This window comes from Tachyglossus aculeatus, chromosome 10 (genome assembly GCF_015852505.1).
Source record: "Tachyglossus aculeatus isolate mTacAcu1 chromosome 10, mTacAcu1.pri, whole genome shotgun sequence".
Classification (NCBI taxonomy): Eukaryota; Metazoa; Chordata; class Mammalia; order Monotremata; family Tachyglossidae; genus Tachyglossus; species Tachyglossus aculeatus.
Genome location: NC_052075.1, coordinates 22,424,211 through 22,445,642, shown reverse-complemented (window position 1 = coordinate 22,445,642; position 21,432 = coordinate 22,424,211). Strand labels below are relative to the sequence as shown.

Below are 21,432 nucleotides of genomic sequence, written 5' to 3'. Positions count from 1 at the left end.
CCGGCAAACCCTTCAGTCGTACCCCTCTTGTCAGGCCGAGGAGGGCCACCAATACCGTGTCCCACGCTAAGAGCGGAATATCAATGTGAGTTGGAAGAGTTAATTTGGTGGGGGTTTTTGGGGTGTCCTTGCTTGGTTGGCAGCTGCTGCCTGAACCATCTCATCTCTGCTGGGGCAAGGTGCATGCAGCAGCTGCCTCCACTTTTCATTTCCCTCTCTATAACGGTGGTGTGCTGTGGCCTGACAGAATGGACTTGTTACAAAATATCTATGGGTTTAATGAGGTTGAAACTTGGCAACTGGCTCCCAGAAAAACATTGCCAGGAGTGAGCCTTTTTCAGATGGCTTAGCGCAGTTAATGAGCATTTGTTACTTTTCACAGAGTAGCAGTCTTTGTAAGAAATGCATTCCCCTTTGTGAAAAGGTTATTAAATTCTGTTCAAGTTTGCAACTCAAGACTCCGCATATTTGCAATCTCTTAGGATTGTTTTCCCTGGGCCTGTAAAGTGCTTTATTTCTTTTTCCCCATTAGCAGGGATTTCCAAAAGATGACGAAAGGTATTTTCAAAAGACTGAATGGAATATTCTGTTTTTGCAAAACTACACCTTAGTTTTTGTTTTTGTCCTGAACGTGAAATTTCAGAGACAGTGCGTTTATTTTATTCAGTTCTTAGAACAAGCAACTTGGGAAAACAGACGAGAAGAAAATGGTTGAGCCGAGGCCTACCAATCGCATTTATGCCGTTCCTTCCGTATAAATAATGCAATTATAACCCCAGCCAGCAATCAATAAGTATTCAATTCACTTCAGACCGCTGTGCATTACAGAGCCTTTTTGGCCGCTTTCCAAGTTCGGTGTTGCCCTTCATTCACAGGATCAACATTTAATTTCTTAACGGGGAAACCTGAGGAATTCATCCTTTTTGAATGGAAACATAGACACAGCGAGTCTGAATGAGGAGCTACAGGCTAAAGCGTCACATTGGAATGGAATGGGAGCGGGGCTGATGAGATCCCGCTTAGGTCGCAGCCAGGATGAATCTTGGGCCTTTTCTTTTCAGCAACGCATGAACAATCAAAGGCCTCCTTTTTATCTATTGTTACCAGGAAGGACATCCATTTAAAGTTCAAATTCCAGCAAGCTTGGGAAGAAGGAAAGGCGATAGCGGTAGGCTGGGCGAGGAGATGATAATCAAGCATCAAAAGTGAGCTGAAGACAAGCCAGCACTTTGTCCTCAGACAGGGGAGAACAGGCCCGGGGTACTTAGTTCTGAATGGGGGCTTGAAGTTTTTTGGAAGAGTGAATGAAACACTACTGAGGTGGCGGGCATAGAGAGCATCTGGCGCTCTGCTTTCTTTGCATTGGCGGAGGGGGAAGCACAATGCGAAATTAGGCCCAAAATGGCATTTAATGAAGTGAGCCTCTGTGTTGGAGGGCTCCCCTTACTCCGATGGCAAAGGACAGCTGAGCGTCTAAGCCCCAGGGAGAGTCTAGGAAAGGAAATCCACCTCACCCGATAACACCTCAACCCGTGACATTTTACAGATCAACTTGGTTTCCTCGCACGTTGGGAGAGAACATAGTGGAAGCGGTAGGGGAACGTTTTCTCAACGGCACAAATCCGCCCGGAGACTAGCTTGGCGCGTAGGTCGGAGGAAGTAGATTTGGGCTAGGTAGAGATGGTCGCGTCCCAGCTGCATGGTTCTGTTATGAACGACATTTGGTTAGGGTAACTGAATTACCTTCTGTAAGGTTTTATGAAAACACAAAGAAACACAGTATGCGGCGAGGCTGAACGGGTAGACTGAATAATAATATATGAATTTGTATCAGAAATGTTTAGCAATCGCAATATATATGACCCATAAAACACATAAAGCACATTCTATTCAATCTGTGGTTACTCTAACATGAGATTTTTTTTCTCCCCCACACCACAAGTTTCTTCAAGAACGCAACGAACACATTATAGTTTGGACTCACCTTGGCAGTATTGCTCTAGCCCTATCCTTCCAAACACTGATTAAAAATATTTATATATTTATTTATATATTATATAGGCATATATATATATATAATAGCTCAATTCTGATAAATACTAATGAGAGACTATTAAGTTTAGTATCAACTGCAGATTCGTTTTACCTCTGGCAAGTTGTTCTTAAGTGCAAGTAGAATTCACCATTGCCTTAGCTAATGAATACCAGACCAGTTTCTTTGACATTTTGTGAAAGAGGTCATCCAATAACCTCCAAATAAAGCTTCAGCCAGATGGGTTTTTGCTGTTTGCTTTTTAAAAATTATTAGATCCAGCTTGTGATAAGACTGGATTATGCCCAACCTGATGGTGATACCATAACAAGGTAAATGACCTTAAGTAGTCTTCTATCAGTGGTAAAATAATGTTTTTCCGTTTGCTTTCACACGTTGGTGTAACTTTAAGCCTTTTGATTATTTAGATTGAATCGAAAATCTTGATGGTATTAGACCGTCTCAAACGTCTTAAAGCAATTTAGTCTCCGTTTCTTGTTTTTGATGCTCTCATTTCATAGAGTTCATTTAGTTTTGTGCTCATTTGCCAGCTAAAAAAAAGCATGTGGCTAAGAGTCGTGGGTGATATAAAAACATCATTTTGTAGAAAAATAGCACATCTGAATCAGTTTAACTGTCATCTGTGTCTGTCTTTCTGCTAGACTTGCACTGCACAGACCAGTTTCTGTTTAACACAGATATTGGTATATAGGTGTGATAAAAGCAAAACAGATGTCTGACGTTCAGGGAAATGGAACAAGTTAGTTGGCTATGCCAACCTCATTTATTATGGACTTTGACTTTTCCAGGTTTGGAAAATATTAGCCAGCCATGTTTATTACCATTTTTCTCACATAGGAACTTAAATTTATAGGATATTTTAAAAACAAGATACCTATATAAAGAAAATTATTATAGGCTGTTCCAATAACAACATTTCTCTCTTTACACTGACCACTTAGCTCAGACATTCTGTATGGTAACTGGCTTGCAATTTTGAGATTCTTGGTTATTTATCAGTCAAGTTTGTATACTTTGATGTTTATGGGAGAGAGAAATAAATCAATCTCCTGTTGCCTCATCATATTTCAAGAAGCGATGAATAGGTTTACCTACGGTAAGGGGTAATAAGATGTGAGGGTGAAAAAAATGAAATGCAAATTAACTTGACCCTGAATTTTTTCCAAGTGGTTTTAATATAGCTTTGGCATGACCGAGCAGTTTACAGTTTTCTTCTTTCTGGGGCTAGCCTCATAACCGTGTCACTAAAGCAATTTACCAGCATCGATTTGATTTTTAAAAAATTTCATAAATGCACATGCTGGTTTATATGCAATAGGTTCATATCTAGGTATTTAGAAAGATCTTATATTGGTTTAAAGCCTTAAGAATCCCAATGAACACATTGTGTAATTATGTACTTTAAGTGGTTTAGGTTGACTCCTTATTGTCTTATTCTTTTATATGAAATACTTCTCTGATGTATTGGTTTTGCAACAATCTTAATACCTAAAACCTTCTTTTTTGTCTGCCAGTTGAGTAACTTCTCTTGAGTACAAATTGCAGTTACATTTTCAAAAAGAAAAACATTACGGATAGATCCGGTGGCCACAAGTTCTTCACCTTAACAAAGGGAGCTTTGGTGAATTTTCCTTTGAAAATAACCAGTGTTTCTCTGTACTCCGTATTAACAAACCGTCACCCCATCTGCATGGTTTTATATCAGTCAGTTCAGTTTTCAGGGGGCTTATCCAGTACTAAAATGGATTTGGGGGCTTTTATGTCCAAATGAAACATTTTCAACCCGGATCTTCCATCCCCCATGGTGGTTTCCGCTGCCGTGTTCCCCAACTGTACCTCAGGCCCAGAGTTCATTCGGAACTTGGAGGGGACTGCAACCACACTGGACAAAGTGGGGGTGTCCAGGGATCCCCTCCAGGGAAGTGCTGTAGGGTCATGGAAAATATGAGTACTTTTTTCAAAATGGCCCCATGACATTGTTACACTGCACGCTTGTCCGGACTTGTGCAGTGTCAGTCAATCGTATTTATTGAACGTTTACCCTGCGCAGAGCACTGTACTAAGTGCTTGGGAGGATACAATACGTCACACACACCTTTCTGCCTGGTTAGTTGTGAAGGCCTTCAATGGCCACCTTTTCTTTGGAGCTCCTTTTAGTAAGCTTTTGATTATAAAATAAATAAATAAATAAAATGCCCAGTGTTACAATTTTACCATAGTGTTACACATGGGCCCTCTGAGTACAGTCCTTTTTTCCAACCTCTAGCAAATTTTATGATCTAATTTACATAAGGCTTAAAATGCTGGTTGGAGTCGACTTGCTAAATAATGATGATGGTATTTAAGTGCTTACTAGGTGCGAAGCACTGTTCTAAGAGCTTGGGGGGGGGGATACAAGGTGATCAGGTTGTCCCATGTGGGGCTCAAAGTCTTAATCCCCATTTGACAGTTGAGGTAACTGAGGCACAGAGAAGTTGTGACCTTCCCAAAGTCACACAGCTGATAAGTGGCGGAGTCAGGATTAGAACCCGCAACCTCTGACTCCCAAGCCCAGGCTATTTCCACTGAGCCACGCTGCTTCTCTAAATCAACTCAGTATTGTAGGTGAAATTGACACCTGTCATTTGCTGATGAATATAATTTCATATTGGTTTTACTTTTTAAAATGAGACAAGCAGTCAATGGCAACTTAATATCACACCATTCATTTTACAGTTCTTGATATGAACTTAAATCCTCAATTAATAAACACTAATAGGAGTATTTTGGAGATAAAAATTTGTACATATTTAAACCGATAATATTGGTAATATTCATTTTTGGATTGCTTTTAGCCATATATCTAACTCTTTCATCATAATCAATCAGTCAATCGTATTTATTGAGCACTTACTGTGTGCAGAGCACTGTACCAAGCGCTTGGGAAGTACAAGTTGGCAACATATAGAGACAGTCCCTACCCAACAGTGGGCTCACAGTCTAGAAGGGGGAGACAGAGAACAAAACAAAACATATTAACAAAATAAAATAAGTAGAATAGGTATGTACAAGTAAAATAGAGTAATAAACACGTACAAACATATGCATATATACAGGTGCTGTGGGGAAGGGAAAGAGGTAAGGTGGAGGGGTGGAGAGGGGAAGGAGGGGGAAAGGAAGGAGGGGGCTCAGTCTGAGAAGGCCTCCTGGAGGAGGTGAGCTCTCTGTAGGGCCTTGAAGGGAGGAAGAGAGCTAGCTTGGCGGATGTGGGGAGGGAGGGCATTCCAGGCCCGGGGGATGACGACGGCGGGACGGGCGAGAACGAGGCCTACGGTGAGGAGATTAGCGGCAGAGGAGCGGAGGGTGCGGGCTGGGCTGTAGAAGGAGAGAAGGGAGGTGAGGTAGGAGGGGGCGAGGTGATGGACAGCCTTGAAGCCCAGGGTGAGGAGTTTCTGCCTGATGCGCAGGTTGATTGGTAGCCACTGGAGATTTTTGAGGAGGGGGGTAACATGCCCAGAGCGTTTCTGGACAAAGACAGTCCGGGCAGCGGCGTGAAGTATGGATTGAAGTGGGGAGAGACAAGAGGATGGGAGATCGGAGAGGAGGATGATACAGTATATATTTACGTATATCTATATCTATATATATATATGTACATATATATATATATTTATTTACAATAGCACAGCAGATACGGAGTGTCCAATCTAATCGGGGTGGACACGGACAGTGTGAACAACAGGGGTGAGCGGGAAACCGGAAATATGATTGGTCACCGCCCAAGTAAACAAAAAATGATTTAAGTGCAGGGACTCTAAGGCAGGCCTGAGTGAGGATAGCTCATCATTATTATTTATTTTTAGTGGTTTTTGTTAAGTGTTTTGTTTCATGGTATTTGTTAACCGCTTACTATGTGCCAGGCACTGTTCTAAGCCCTGGGGTAGATAGATACAGGGTAATCAGGTCGGGCTCGGTCCCTGTCCCGTATGGGACTCAATATTATCAGGCAAAAACTCCTCACCCTGGGCTTCAAGGCTCTCCATCACCTCGCCAGCTCCTACCTCACCTCCTTTCTCTCCTTCTACAGCCCAGCCCGCACCCTCCGCTCCTCTGCCGCTAATCTCCTCACCGTTAGGCCTCGTTCTGGCCCGTCCCGCCGTCAGCCCACGTCATCCCCCAGGCTCGGAATGCCCTCCCTCCGCACATCCGCCGAGCTAGCTCTCTTCCTCCCTTCAAAACCCTACTGAGAGCTCACCTCCTCCAGGAGGCCTTCCCAGACTGAGCCCCCTCCTTCCTCTCCCCCTCTTCCCCATCCCCCCCACCTTACCTCCTTCCCCTCCCCACAGCACCTGTATATATGTTTGTACATATTTATTACTTTATTTTATTTGTACATATTTAGTCTCTGTATTTTATTTTGTTAATGTGTTGTTCTCTGTCTCCCCCTTCTAGACTGTGAGCCCACTGTTGGGTAGAGACCGTCTCTATATGTGGCCAGCTTGTACTGCCAAAGCGCTTAGTACAGTGCTCTGCACACAGTAAGCACTCAATAAATACGATTGAATTGAATGAATGACTGTCAGGATGACAAACGCTAGAGAAATATTGGAATCACTTTCAATTTTGGGGATCATTTCAGTGTTAGGATTAAATCTGCATCAAAGTTCATTTTTGTAAGTATTATTTTTCTAGTTTTAGGACAAGACTAATTTACAAGGGTCCAATTAGGCAAAGCATACGAAATGAATAATTTAGTAAATAGTAACGTCTATATTCCTAGGGTTAACTTTTCTTTTAATTCATTTCACAGACTGTAAAGTTGGAATGAGGGCATTAAGGTGACTTGGTCCAATACCTTGTAGGAGAGCATGAGCTTGAAAACCATCTTTGCAAAAGATAAAACTTGGCAAAGCCCTAAGGTTCTAAGCAAGTGAGTGCTAGATAATATGTGATTTTCTGGAAAACCAAATCAGCACTTATTATGTACATGGTTTCCAGTCGGTTGTGGGTAGAGAGAAATCTGGAATGATTTTCAAATGAATTAGGTATCACTTTAGAAAGAAAAAGTGATCTTTAAAAATTGAAGATTTAACAGTGCAACTTGAGACTGCCTTAGTTTTTCTTTAACACAAAATTGGGTAATAACCAACCGTATTTGGTTAAAGAAATATTAACCGTAACGTATTCCCTTAAAGATCTGTGGCAGGGCCCCTTAATGTCTGAAGAAAACAGTGTAGCCTTTATAAACTTGTAAAAGAATGATGTGATAGTCATTTATAGACATTTCTGAGCAACATCCAATAAAAACGAATGAACTTGTAGTTTTAATGAAACTTGATTAAAACAGCTAAGTAAACTGTATCACTTGACCCATTTAATATTCCGTTTTAGAAATTATCAGTTAAAAATATTTTAAATGAAGTCCCAGAACAAGGAAAACAGCAATGTTACATCCTTGTAGGGGATTAGGATTATGGACTACGTTTTAATCACTAAAACACTTCATTTGAACATCTGGTCCTTAGACGGAGGCTTTAGGTTGATAGATCCCACTGTGGCAGATCTTAATATATGCAAAAATTTGGGTCTGAAATCGGCTATTACATTATTTCTGGACCGTGCCACTTCACTGTTAAGAGTGTCATGTGGTTCAGCGTGCCAGCATAATGAGTGATCTATTTTCTATATTCATGCAAGCATGAGGTTCCAAACCAAGCCGGAATCATAAACTTCAAGGTTTCGTTTTTGAAAGGGCCTTCTGCTCTGCCTCCTACTACTCGCATTCTTCTTGAAAGATGCTAATTGTATGAGAAAATGTTATTACCTGCCACCTATCATGGCTCAGAAGCCAGATGTGTCCTCAGGATGGGCAGGTGGCCTTTTAGGGTTTAAAAAAGAATTTTACTTGGAAAATATTGAAGTACTTTCTGCGGTGTAAAGAGAAGCATCTACAGTTTTGTTCTTTACGGATGCTTTTGAATCTTTTGAAGGGGCAGAAATACTAGGATAAAATTTGAACAGAGGATGACATTGTATGTTTTTATCTAATAGCCTGGCCAAATCATCTTGATTTGAGTTTCTTTTAGTGATTTTATGTCTTGATGCTAAATGCTAAAAAAACTCTGAGTTGATTTTTTTTTTTTTTTGCTTTTGTTAGCTCTGTTTTCTGTTTCTGCATGATCATTCATATTTGATCCCTGTATTTTCTTTCAAGGCGATAACTGGAATTTGCCAAACTTAGTGGAAGCACTTTTCTGACTTTAGCTCTTATGGAGCATTTCCTTTGGTTACTGTTAAATCCTGACCTAACCTATGGTAATAAAATGAAAGTTACTCATCTTCCAGCATGAGAGAAATTGGATTAACCATCCGCAGTTTTGAAACATTTCTAAGCAACATTCATATCTGAATTCAGAAAAGGCAGGAAGTCAGTATGCTATGTGTATATTTTTTAAATGATTACTGTAATGGTTTAGTCTGAACGTTGAGACTTATTGGTAGAAAAAAAGGGAAGGATTTTAAATACTTTAATTTAGGAAGCTGTAATTTTGATTGTTAGGAATCAATCAGTGGTATTATATGTAGAGCCCTGTACTAAATGATTGGGAGAGTTCAGTACAAGAGAGTAGGTAGTGAGGTTCCCTGCCCAAAATGTGCTTACAGTCTAGAGTGGGAGATGGACATTAATATAAATAATTTATAATATATTATTTGAAGAATGTGACAGACTTTTTAGTCAAGATTGGTATAATTCTCCAAAGCCAATTTAGGGCTGCCTGTCAGAAAACAGAAGACACTCAGCTGACTGCCCCAACTTCACTTACCCTGGTGCTTCCCTTTTTTTATTCAGCTGCCAAGCAGTCAGCCTATGCCTATTTGTTCATTTTCCTAGTCCTTTTTTTTACCACAATCCCGTAGGAAGTACAACCTAAAGTGCATAACATTTGGTTCAAATTATATCTTTATGTATCAGTACTTTGGGGGCTGAAATGTCTATTTTATCAATTTTCCCCAAACCCTCAAGGTAAAATATTATGGTGATAGTATACGCACACTTGGAGTTGAGTATTCCTTACAGTTGGCCAGGAGTCAGCGGAAAACCCAAGTGTGGTTCAATCAACGTATAATTCAAGAATTGTAGGGGAGAGAGGGGAGGGAGTTTGGAATGAAATAGCTGGCATCACTTCTGACTGATTGGAAATTTGAGCAGGATTGCCAAGGGCAAACTGGCTCCTTCTACCAAACAGGCTATTTTTTCAACGTTGTGCCAGCTTAGTTTTAGGGACAGACGATTGCGGAGTTTGTGACAGATCATTCAGTAAGAGTGTGTGTTGGGAGTGATTTGAGAATTGTTGCTGGAGAAATTAGAGGATGCACAATTATCATTCTCCCCTCAGCCATCCATTAGAAACATTTCATCAGAAGATATTCTCTAATGACCGGCCAATTAAAACAAAAATTGATTCTACTGTGAACATTCATTTTAGAACCCGCAAGTAAAAGTCCTTTAATACAACTTTCTGCTATTATTTTTACCTAAAGTGCTTTCACATTTTGTCCCTGTGAGGTAAGAAAAAGGCGTATATTAAATTTCCCAACTGCAGGTTTTTGAGGAAAAGTGTACTATAAGGGTAACAAAGTTTTTTGTTTTTTAATTTGAACAAATTAAGTTGGGGTGGTAAATGCAATTGCATGCCATCACCCCCAAATGTATGGAAACCTAGGGGTAAAAGTATATATGAAAGAATGTCAGAATGAGGTTGCTGCTGACCCAGATATGATTGTGAAGAGATAGAAACATGGGAACATCTCATATTGGACTGCCAGGTTCTACCCCGGCACATAATAAGGTTCCTTATACATAGTAAGCGCTTAACAAATACCAATAAATTTTTTTAAAAAATTGCCAGACTTGTGGATGGTTTGGGCCAAGGACTGTGTAAGGTGACCTAAAGATTGGAATTTAAATCAAGTAAGTTCTCTGATGACATGGGAGACACATTGTTGCTGAAACCTGCTTTAATAATAATAATGGCATTTATTAAGCACTTACTATGTGCAAAGCACTGTTCTAAGCACTGGGGAGGTAAGTAAAAGTGTACGTTAAGATGCTTATACTTGGGTCGACTTTTGCATGCATGTACAAAACTCTTTCTCTTCACACTGCACTGCCTCTCTTTAGCTAAGCACCATGTCTATCTCGGGTTTCTGAAAGGTCTTCAGGGGGCTTTTGAGGTTTTTCAAGTCTTTGTCGGTAAGTGCTTCCCAATATATGTATACATGTTTAAGCTGCTTGTTTCACTTAAACACTTCTGGAAAAAGAGTTTGCCTTGCCTTAATTTTAGAAGATTATATGAGCTTTATAGATTATGAATTAACTACCCTCTTGCGGCATGTCAGTATTCACTAATTTATAGTCCCAATAATCATAAAACTTTTGAAATAATCCACTAGGTTGCTAACCTGCATTCAGTTTGTGAAATACTCTAATCCCTAGGTCTTTATAGACATACCCGGTCTTTCTCCTTGTACATATGTCTCAGTATCAGCGGTATTTATCGAGGGCCTCCCAGGCACGGAGGCCTATGTCAATCAATCATATTTATTGAGCACTTTGTGCAGAGGACTGTACTAAGCGGTTGGGAGAGTACAATATAACAGAGCTGGTAGGCACGTTCCCCGCCCACAATGAGCTTACTGCTATTTCAGAATCTAAAATACCATCTTTACCCTCGGAGTAAACCCTGTGGCCATCAATTGGCAAGTTTGCCATAATTATGATTGAGAAGCAGAATAAACGGTGTAAAAGAATAAAGAAATGAATAAATAAGTACACAGGTACTGAGGTGATTGGTGTGGCATAAGTGGGAAGGTAAGGGTGCTTGTTTTAGTGCTTTGAACAGTGATTGGCACATAGGGACTTAACAAATACCATTATTATTGTTGTTCTTGTTGTTCAGCACTTAGAACAGTGTTCCAGTGCTTAGAACAGTGCTTTGCACATAGTAAGTGCTTAACAAATACCATTATTATTATTATTATCATTATTATTATTATTATTATTAAATAAAGTGATCCAACCTCTGAATCCTGGAGGGCCACTACAGATCCAGGATCTGGTGTCAGGCCAACACTTTTGCGAGAGGCAACCCCAGAAATGTTTTAACCATATTGACTGCTATTCGGTCCCAAAGCCTTCACCATGTCCTTAGGGGGTTTTTGCGCTGCATCAGCTAGAAAGTTCAACTCTTTGAAGTTGCTAGTCTTCAAAATCAGCTGCCTATTGCTTCCCTTATGGCTTAAGAGGTGACCTGCCCTATTTGCACAGCCCATATACGAGCTAATAGAAGACATATACATGTTCCCACTGCAATTTTGGAATAGATTTGGGTGCTTCGTGAGGAAAGGGGATTTAGTTTAAAAGAGTGGGTTGGAAGCTGCTATAGAACATGTCTTTTTAGGCCAGTGTATCTGCTGGCAAAATGAATGGCTTTCCCCATCTGTGGCAAATGGGCTATACTGGGGAGTCAACTCCATTTAAGTGTAGGTTGATAAATCCAAAACTATTCTAGGAGAGCATTACAATGTCTTTAAAATAAAGGATTGTACTTTTTGAATTGGGAAATTAGTAGCAATTGTACACTTCTATCCCTGTGGTTCAGAATTAGATTTTTTAGATTGAACTGGTAAAGGTAGGTGTAAACTTCTAGACTGTGAGCCCGCTGATGGGTAGGGACTGTCTCTATGTGTTGCCGTCTTGTACTTCCCAAGCGCTTAGTACAGTGCTCTGCACACAGTAAGCGCTCAATAAATACGATTGATTGATTAAACTCGGACCGAGGAGTCTAATAAGTGTGCGAGTCAAGGGCTCGCACAAAAGCCAAACCTGTGGCGCAGTGAAGGTGAGGGCCAGTGCACGCCGGCTCAGGTGGGATCCCAGCGGGCTTGTTGGGTAGGGGTGAGGGCCATACAACCCGCCCCTCCGCGTGAGAAACACCCGGGCCTTCCCAGATTGAGCCCATTTTTCTTCTCATTCATTCATTCATTCATTCATTCATTCAATGAGCGCTTACTGTGTGCAGAGCACTGTACTAAGCGCTTGGGAAGTACAAATTGGCAACATATAGAGATGGTCCCTTCCAAGCAATGGGCTCACAGTCTAGAAGGGGGAGACAGACAACAAAACAAAACATGTAGACAGGTGTCAAAACCATCAGAATGAATAGAGTTACAGCTATGTGCACATCATCATTAATAAAAGAGTAGTAAATATGTACAAGTCAAATAAATAGAGTAATAAATCTGTACAAATATATATACAAGTGCTGTGGGGAGGGGAAGGAGATAGGGCTGGGGGGGATGGAGAGGAGGACAGGAAAAAGGGGGCTCAGTCTGGGAAGGCCTCCTGGGGGAGGTGAGCTCTCAGTAGGGCTTTGAAGGGAGGAAGAGAGCTAGCTTTGCAGATGTTCAGAGGGAGGGCATTCCAGGCCAGGGGGAGGACGTGGGCCGGGGGTCAACGGTGGGACAGGCGAGAACTCCTCCTCCCCTCCCCATCGCTCCCCCCTCCCTCTGCCCTACCCCCTTTCCCTCCCCAATGCACTTGTGTACATTTGTACATATTTATTACTCTATTAATGGTGTGTATGTAGCTATAATTGTATTTATTCAGATGGCATGACACCTGTTTACTTCTTTTGTTGTCTGTCTCCCCCTTCTATACTGTGAGCCCGTTGTTGGGTAGGGACCGTCCCTATATGTTGCCGATTTGTACTTCCCAAGTGCTTAGTACAGTGCTCTGCACAAAGTAAGAGCTCAATAAGTATGATGGAATGAGTGACTGAAATTTCAGAAGCTTTCTTTTATAAACCCAGAATCAAATCTGAACAGGTATTTCTTGTGCTATTTAATCATTGACAACTCCAGAGACTTTGCTTTGTTTTCCATTTTAACTTAACATAGATTGCCCCATAAGTACTTTGTTTTCCAGGTTGACACTCCCGATGATGAAATTCAGTCCAAGCATGCCATTGTGCACAACCGTCACTATTCCACATTGCGAACCAAGTGATCAGGCATAGTGTTTCAACCGACAGTATCATTTGAGTGAAGCAGCTTAGGGCAAAGTCTTGAAGACATTGGAGTGTATTTGAAATTTCTCTATAGTTTTCTTCACAGAAATTATTTCTTAGTTGAGTTAGGAATTGTGTGTCAAAAGCTAGAAATATTAATAACCTAGTATATCCTTTGAGTGTAGGATGAACTACTTTAGCAAATAGACTTTTGAAATTTCTAGCTCGTTATGGAAAGGGAATGTGTATTGTACTCTCCCAAGTGTTTAGTACAGTGTTCTGCACACAATAAGCGCTCAGTAAATACCACTGATTCTTGTGCCTTCCTCATGTATACAGTGATTTCACTGGGGATCCCTGAACCAGAAAATTTGTAAGGCATACATACATACAACATTAGCTTACTTTCAAGTTAATGGGAGCCTGGCCAGTTTGATTTGCAAGCAAGGGTCTGGGGATATTTTCTTTTTCCTCACCATCATTGTTTTCTCTACATGGTCTAACATCAGCCATTTTATTATCCCACTCCTTTTAAAATATATTGAACCTCTTTTTTTTATTTTTTTTTTTAATTCAAAGGCATACTTTTAGCTGATTGAGTTCATCCACTGCCAGGTCCGGATTCTTTTGTTTTGCCATTTCAGCATCTTGTGTGAAGTGAATACCATTGAACTCATACTCATTGCTTCCCTGCTGAGCGATTGTGCTTGAAAGGTGTGGTACTGTACTTGTGCACCATGTAAAGCCTCTCTTGGAAAGCGTGATTGTAATTTTCAGTGTGGATCTTTTGCTTTCTAAAAAAAATGGTGGAATTGTGCTGTTAAAGATAATCAACCCACCTATTTTTTCATTTTCTATGGTTTGGACAAGTGGATTAACAGCTAATTGAACGCAGTAAATGTTGCATTGAATAAAGTACCTAAAGTTCTCTTTCAAGTGATTTCAATGTAGCTACTTGCAGTTTTACAAGCTATTTACTGATATTGTCCAGAGGGGCAGCTGTGCATAATTTTAAGGGCTAACTTGAGTAAAGTTGACTACGAAATCATATAGGGATTCAAAATCCCCCCTTTTAAGTGTTAACTCATCTACACAGATGAGTGGGCAGTAACCATAATATATCATGGCCTAAAAGGAAACCGTCTTCCTTTACCTAAAGCCAGATATCAGGGGAATGTGGCAATTGGAAGTAGGCTTCAAAATTTATTTTAAAATGTAGGTTTGAGAAGTTATTGATACTGGGTCAGCCATTCGTCAGACCCCACGACGCAGAAGGTGGGTCTTTCCTGGAATGTTGTAAGCACAGCCAATTTTCTTATCAGGAACAGTGTTTTACATGGAAGATTTGCTTCTGAACTCACGTTGGGTACGTGGAGCAGCGTGGCTTAGTGGAACGAGCACGGGCTTCAGAGTCAGAGGTTGTGGGCTCTAGTCCTGGCTCCCCCACTTGTCAGCTGTGTGACTTTGGGCAAGTCACTTAACTTCTCTGTGCCTGTTACCTCATCTGTAAAATGGAGATTGACTGTGAGCCCCACGTGGGACAACCTGATAACCTTGTATCTACCCCAGCGCCTAGATCAGTGCGTGACACATAGTAAGTGCTTAACAAATACCGTTATCATCATCATCATCATCATTACTATTATTATTACCCTGTTTTCACCCCAATTACCCAGAGCTGTAAACTGAGTCAATTAGAGATGAGTAATCTAGCCACATTAATGTGTGTGTACTAGGACAGAAAGATTTCATGATTGCAGGGGGTGGAGGTGGCTGTCCTGATAATCAGGTAATGCGAACCCACGATCTCCTGTGCACCATGGACTTCCCTTCCTCCACCACTATCTTTCTGCCCTCCCCATTTCTTTAAACCTCCTCTGCCCACACTTCTAAAGCTATTGTCCTAAAGGAAGCTGGTATTGAGTCCAAACGGATGGGTTTTAAGCTGAAATAGGGTGTAAATTTAGCCCTTTCTTTACTCCAAACATCTTAAATCCAGGGACTGCCTTTAAAGCAAACTGCCAACTTTATTTAAGCGGATCTTTCAGGTTCCCAGGTGTGATGTTTGTGGTGTCTCTGTGTTACACAATTATACTTAGTGTTAGATTTTTAATTTTCAAGTTTCATTCTCAGCCATTCATGTGGTATTGAGAACATTTTATATAGATTATGTAAACTAGAATTCATTAGGAAACGTGCTGTTTTAATAGTCAGCCACAATCTGTGAATTTGGTACACGTTACAGTAACATAAGAGATCTCAGCAGTTATCACTGAACCATCTGTCAGAGATTCATACATTGAATGATGGTACAGAGTGGGGCCTAGAATATTTCATCTCTGCAGAAAGATGCCAAAAACCATAAAATTGTTTATGATTATAGGCAGAGCTCTCAAATAATATGAACTGGAAGGTGGAAGTAACTGTTCTCATTCACTCCCATGGTTTCAACTACCATCTTAGAACAGTGCTTTGCACATAGTAACCGCTTAACAAATACCATCATCATTATTATTATCTCTATGCACATGAATTCCAAATTTTCCTCTTCAGTCCTGCTCTCTCTCCTCTGCAGTCTCACATTTCCTCCTGCGTTTAAGAACACCTACTTGGATGTCCTGCTGAAACCTCAAACTTAACATATCCAAAACAGAACTTGTCATCTTCTCACCTCAACCCTATCCTCCCCTTGATTTTCCCATCACCGTAGATGGCACCACCATCCTCCGTGCCTCTCAAGCCGGTCATCTTGGCATTTTCTTCGACTCATCTCTCTCATTCAACCCATGTTTTCAATCTGTCACCAAATCCTGTAGATTCTGCCTTCACAGCATAACTAAAATCTGCTCTTTCTTCTCCACCTAAACTGCTACTCTGCCGATCCAGGCCCTTATATCCCACCTGGACTACTGCATCAACCTCTTCTCTGACCTCCCTACCCCCTGTGTCTCCCCAGTCCAGTCCTTACTTCTCTCTGCTCTCCAGATCAATTTTCTAAAATAAAAAAAAATCAGTCCACCTCTCCCCACTCAGAAACCTCCAATGGTTGCCCGTCCACCTTTGCATCAAACACAAACTCCTTTCCACTGGCTTTAAAACACTCAAGTATCTTGTCCCCTTCTATCTTTGCTGATTTCTTACTATAACCCAGCCTGCATTCTTCACTCTTCTAACACCAACCTACTCACTGTACTTCGATCTCATCTGTCTCCCTACCTACCCCATGCCCACGTCCTGCTTCTGGCCTGAAATGCCCTCCCTCTTCATATATGATAGACCATCGCTCTCCTCACATTCAAAGTCATATTAAAATCTCGTCTCTGTCAAGAGGTCTTCCCCATTTTCCCTACTCCCTCTCCCATCATTCAGTCATATTTATTGAGCGCTTACTGTGTGCAGAGCACTGTACTAAGCACTCTTAGATCCGTACCCTTTAAGCACTTGACATTCACCACACCCTCAGCTGCACAGCACTTATGTACATATCCGCAATTTCAGCATCTCTCTCCCCGTCTAAACTGTAAGGTCCTGGTGGTAAGGGAACTTGTCTGCCAGTGCCGCTGTATCGTACTTTTCCGAGTGCGTAACTTAGTTTGGCCGGTCAGTCATATTTATTGAATATGTACTATGTGCAGAACACTGTACTAAGCACCTGAGAGAGTACAATATAACAGATACATTCCCTGCCCATACGAGCTTACATTGTACAGATGTAGTACAGTGCTCTGCATACTGCAAGTGCTCAATAGATACTACTGATTGGCATTTAGTAAGTCACTGAACATAAGCTTCAAAGTGCTTAGATATAAAAATATTTTTATGTTCATTCATAATTAGGCTAGATAGGTATTTGGGAAATTTAATGCTGTTGGAGCATCATGGAAAGTCATTTTGAAATAACATTTTTAAGTGAAAAGATTTAGATAAAGGGAGAAAATAAATCTATGCTCGGGTGTGTGGGCACACAAAGTCTCCTGGAAGCAAAAGTGCAGCCCATTCATTGTCCTTTTGATTTCTGTTTTCTTTGTTTTATTCAGAAATAATAAGCCAATCCTTGATGTTAGAAATGCATTCCTTTTTAGGGAGTCAGGTCGCTTGCTTAGAAATAGTAATTGTATTTCAGAGATTCTCACTTCAAAAAAAGGAGTATATTTTATTCCTGTTCATCCCAGAACTGTGTGCAATAAATAGCTCATGTTCTTTTATAGCCGCAGATTTTCCTTGGTATGAGCTCTCAGGTACTGTAGGCAACACAATTTTGGGTTGATAAGCTGGGGCTGTGTTGGAGGGAGGAAGGAATCATGCATTTCATTTGTGGAGTTTGTGGCTGCGTAAATTCTGACGATTTTTGTTCTTCCAAAGGCATCCAAAGCATTCAGTGCCCTGCTAGAGTCCCAAAAGAACCGTGTCTTTTTAAAAAAAAAAAACAAACCCCAAAACATCTGCCATTTCTTGTTTGTTGCATTTACTGTTATGGTTTTTAATGAAATAGTTTATCTAAATAAAACGGGAACAGGAATAAAACAGTTCTCTGACAATGCACGGGTTGGGTTTTTGAAGAGTTCTACGTTAAGGCAAACTTGGGTTGTAGTGTTTCTGCCCAGGCCGAATCATGCACATTTCATTCGACCCCCACACTCCAGCCCCTCCACATCGTTGGAGGAACATTTCCCATCTTCCTGACGACATTCTGTTGAACATGGGTAGTGAAAGCGCAAGTTACACGGGTTCTCGTGATGTCTTTGCAAAGCGTGGGTGGCTCATGCGAAAATTGTTTTTTTGTTTCCAATGGCAGACTTTAAAAAATTCGAAAAGCCTCTGCTCCCTGGATTATGAAGAAGACGATGAAGATGATACGCAAATGAAGACGATCGTGTCCTCCCCGTGTGACTCAAATGACCTAATGAATATCATCACCCCTGGTTCCAGTCCAGTGAAAGAGCAGCTGGATGAAGTAAGGCATCCCGGGCCGTGCCAAATGGGCTTCAACACAAGGGATTGTAAGAAAGCAGCTGCGGCGTGTGAAAGTGATGAGGACACAAGTGACTGTGAGAGTGTCGAAGAGGGCATCTTTCCTCTAGACTGTGGGGACCTGGATCTAGAGCAGATTGAAAACAACTGAGTCGCAAAACTAACGTATCAGAACCAACGGGCTGTCCTATATTGAAGATGATAGCGGATTACTATGGCCGTGCGTAATCCGTACCCCTGAGTTTTCATACTGGCTATTTTTTTGGCCTGGGTTAACAGAAAAACATTTCAGGTTGGAGGGGAAAGTGAAACAACGTCATTTGCTTACATCTGTTGATCGGTATATTGACAGAAAAAAAAAAATAGGAGGTTAAATGTTATTTTGAACATTAAGGAGTAATTTTGATTAAAATTTTCCTAACACAATATTTTGCATTTTTATGCCTTTTACAGTTGTGAAGAAAGCTCTCTATTTTGAAATGAATTTTCAGAAGGGCATTCTATTAAAACTAAATCTGCCTACAGTGATTCTGGTGCGGGTATATGTTCCTTTTGTTGAAAAGCATAATGTGAAAAGTGAGTTGCGTTATTTAATTGGGAGTTAGCATTGAGTCTCTGGTGGTCTGAACTCTTCCGAGGTTCTGGTTGACACCCGATCCAAAATATTGTAAGTGACTCCGTATTGAGTGAGTGGTTATGAAACTTCATGACATGTACAAATGATTTTTTTTTCATACATGCAGACTTTTTGATCAAAATGTAGTAGTGACCTTAAGGGTTAATATTTTCCATGATTTTACTACTTGAATTGTTTTCTAGCCTGAAGCAATGCTAATTTAGGTGGGGTAAAACTGCAAGTAGCTTCCAAACTTCTGGTCATTATTATTTCATTTTCTGTGGTTCAGAAGAATGTACAACATGAGCACTTCAACTTTTAGACAGGGACTTTGTAATGATCAATTCCCCAGGAGGTGAGCCCCTCAGCAATACTAGACGGAAACTAGTCCTTGAATTAAATAAAAGACATTTTGCTTTGCATGTATGGTTTTCTGATTTCTAATTTGGTTGGAATTATTCCGACATTTTATGTCCCTGACAGTTCCTCCTCTGGGCTTTGTTCAACACAAGAACGTAGTGTGGGGTATTATTTTCCATTCACGTTCTTTACATTTATCACTTACACACAGTACTATGTGCGGAAAAATGTATAAATATTCACTTTGGACAATCTTAGGTGAATAAATGGGATTAATGGCAACAGAAAGAATGAAGACATTTGTCTTTGAAAAGGAATATTGTTTAATTTCTCAGGATTAAAGAAGTGAAATTCTGTATGCAAAGTACATTAAATGATACCTGCAGTTTAGTTCCCTGTTAAACATGGGGAAGCAAGTTGTCTGGTTTTAAGGGGGGCTGTGAATTTCATATAATAAAAACAATTATGGCATTTGTTAAGCACTTACTATGTGCCAGGCACTGTACTAAGCACCGGTGTGTATACACACAAACAGGGTTGGACACAGTCCCTGTTCAGTCTGGGGGGCTCACAGTCTTAATCCCCATTTTACAGGCGAGGTGACTTGAGGCACAAAGAAGTAAAGTGACTTGCCCAAGGTGTCACACAGCAGACAAGTGGTGGAGCCGGGATTTATGTATAGAAACGTGTGTGTGTGTATGTCTTCGAATTCAAACAAGACCCTTTAATGGTGAAATTCACCTGTGACAGTGTGTACAGCTGAAAAGTCCCATGCAGGATTGATAGTCCCAGCTCATATACATGTAAAAAGTGTTGTCATATGTGAAGCAGCCTGGCTTAGTAGAAGGAGCCTGGGCTTGGGAATCAGAGGTAGTGGGTTCATTCAATCGTATTTATGGAGTGTTTCCTGTGTGCAGAGCACTGTACTAAGTGCTTGGGAAGTACAAATTGGCAACATATAGAGACGGTTCCTACCCAACAATGGGCTCACAGTCTAGAAGGGGGAGACAGACAACAAAACAAGTAGACAGCTGTCGATGCCATCAGAATAAATAGAATTATAGCTATATACACACCATTAATAAAATAGTAATAAATATGTACAAATATCCACAAGTGCTGTGGGGAGGGGAAGGGGGGCGATGGGGGGAAGAAGAGAGGAAAAAGGGGGGGCTCAATCTGGGAAGGCTTCCTGGAGAAGGTGAGCTCTCAGTAGGGTTTTGAAGGGAGGAAAGAGAGCTAGTTTGGTGGATGTGTGGAGGGAGGGCATTCCAGGCCAGGGGAAGGACATGGGCTGGGGGTCGACAGCGGGACAGGTGAGAACGAGGCCCAGTGAGGAGGTTAGCAGCAGAAGAGCGGAGGGTGTGGGCTGGGCTGGAGAAGGAGAGAAGGGAGGTGAGGTAGGAGGGGGCGAGGTGATGGACAGCCTTGAAGCCGAGAGTGAGGAGTTTTTGCTTGATGCGTAGGCTGACAGGTAGCCACTGGAGATTTTTGAGGAGGGGAGTGACATGCCCAGAGTGTTTCTGTAGAAAGATAATCTGGACAGCAGAGTGAAGTATAGACTGAAGCAGGGAGAGACAGGAGCGTGGGAGATCAGAGAGGAGGCTGATGCAGTAATCCAGACGGGATAGGATGAGAGATTGAACCAGCAAGGTAGCGGTTTGGATGGAGAGGAAAGGGCGGATCTTGGCGATGTTGTGGAGGTGAGACTGGCAGGTTTTGTCAGGGGTGAATGAGAGAGTGGAGTCAAGGATGACACCAAGGTTGCGGGCTTGTGAGACGGGAAGGATGGTAGTGCTGTCTACAGTGACGGGAAAGTCAGAGTTCTAATCCCAGCCCCACCACTTGTCTGCTGTGTGACTTTGGGTGAGTCACTTCACTTCTCTGGGTTCAGTTAACTCATCTGTAAAATGGAGACTAAGACTGTGAGCCCCAAGTGGGACAACCTGATTACCTGTACAGAGTACAGAGTACAGTGCTCTGCACATAGTAAGCGCTCAATAAATACGATTGAGGATTACCTTGCATCTACCCCTGCGCTTAAAACAGTGTTTGGCACATAGTAAGTGCTTAACAAATACCATTATTATTATATAATGTTTTCGGTGCCTGGCACTCTTTTTCTCTCTGGCCTCCTTGTCTCTCGTTCCATATGAAACCTGAAAAGAGCCACTCCTTTCTTAATAGCAGTATGCCATGCTGCTAGTCTGGCCTCTGCAGTTAACCCCCAGTTTTCAGCTGGGGTACGACATTGCCTGAGACATTGCTTTACTGTGCCCTTAAACCATTTCCCCTGCCCTCCTTGTTTTCAGTTTCAGGTTCCACACAGCAGCTGTTCTGGTATCCTGCTGTTGCTCATTCTCTATAATGGCCCACCTGGTGAA

At 41.4% G+C, this 21,432-nt stretch overlaps 1 protein-coding gene across 4 annotated transcripts in view; it reads left to right on the top strand.

Annotated features, from left to right (window-relative positions):
• The window catches only part of FAM53A (family with sequence similarity 53 member A), a 106,502-nt gene extending 87,394 nt beyond the window's left edge, over positions 1–19,108 (top strand). For all 4 annotated transcript variants that reach the window (XM_038752907.1, XM_038752903.1, XM_038752905.1 and 1 more), the window contains one exon: positions 17,897–19,108. In XM_038752907.1, coding sequence (XP_038608835.1) covers positions 17,897–18,223 — 327 coding nt within the window. In that variant the 3' untranslated portion in view covers positions 18,224–19,108. The remainder of the gene's footprint in view (positions 1–17,896) is intronic.
• The last annotated feature ends 2,324 nt before the right edge of the window (positions 19,109–21,432 follow it).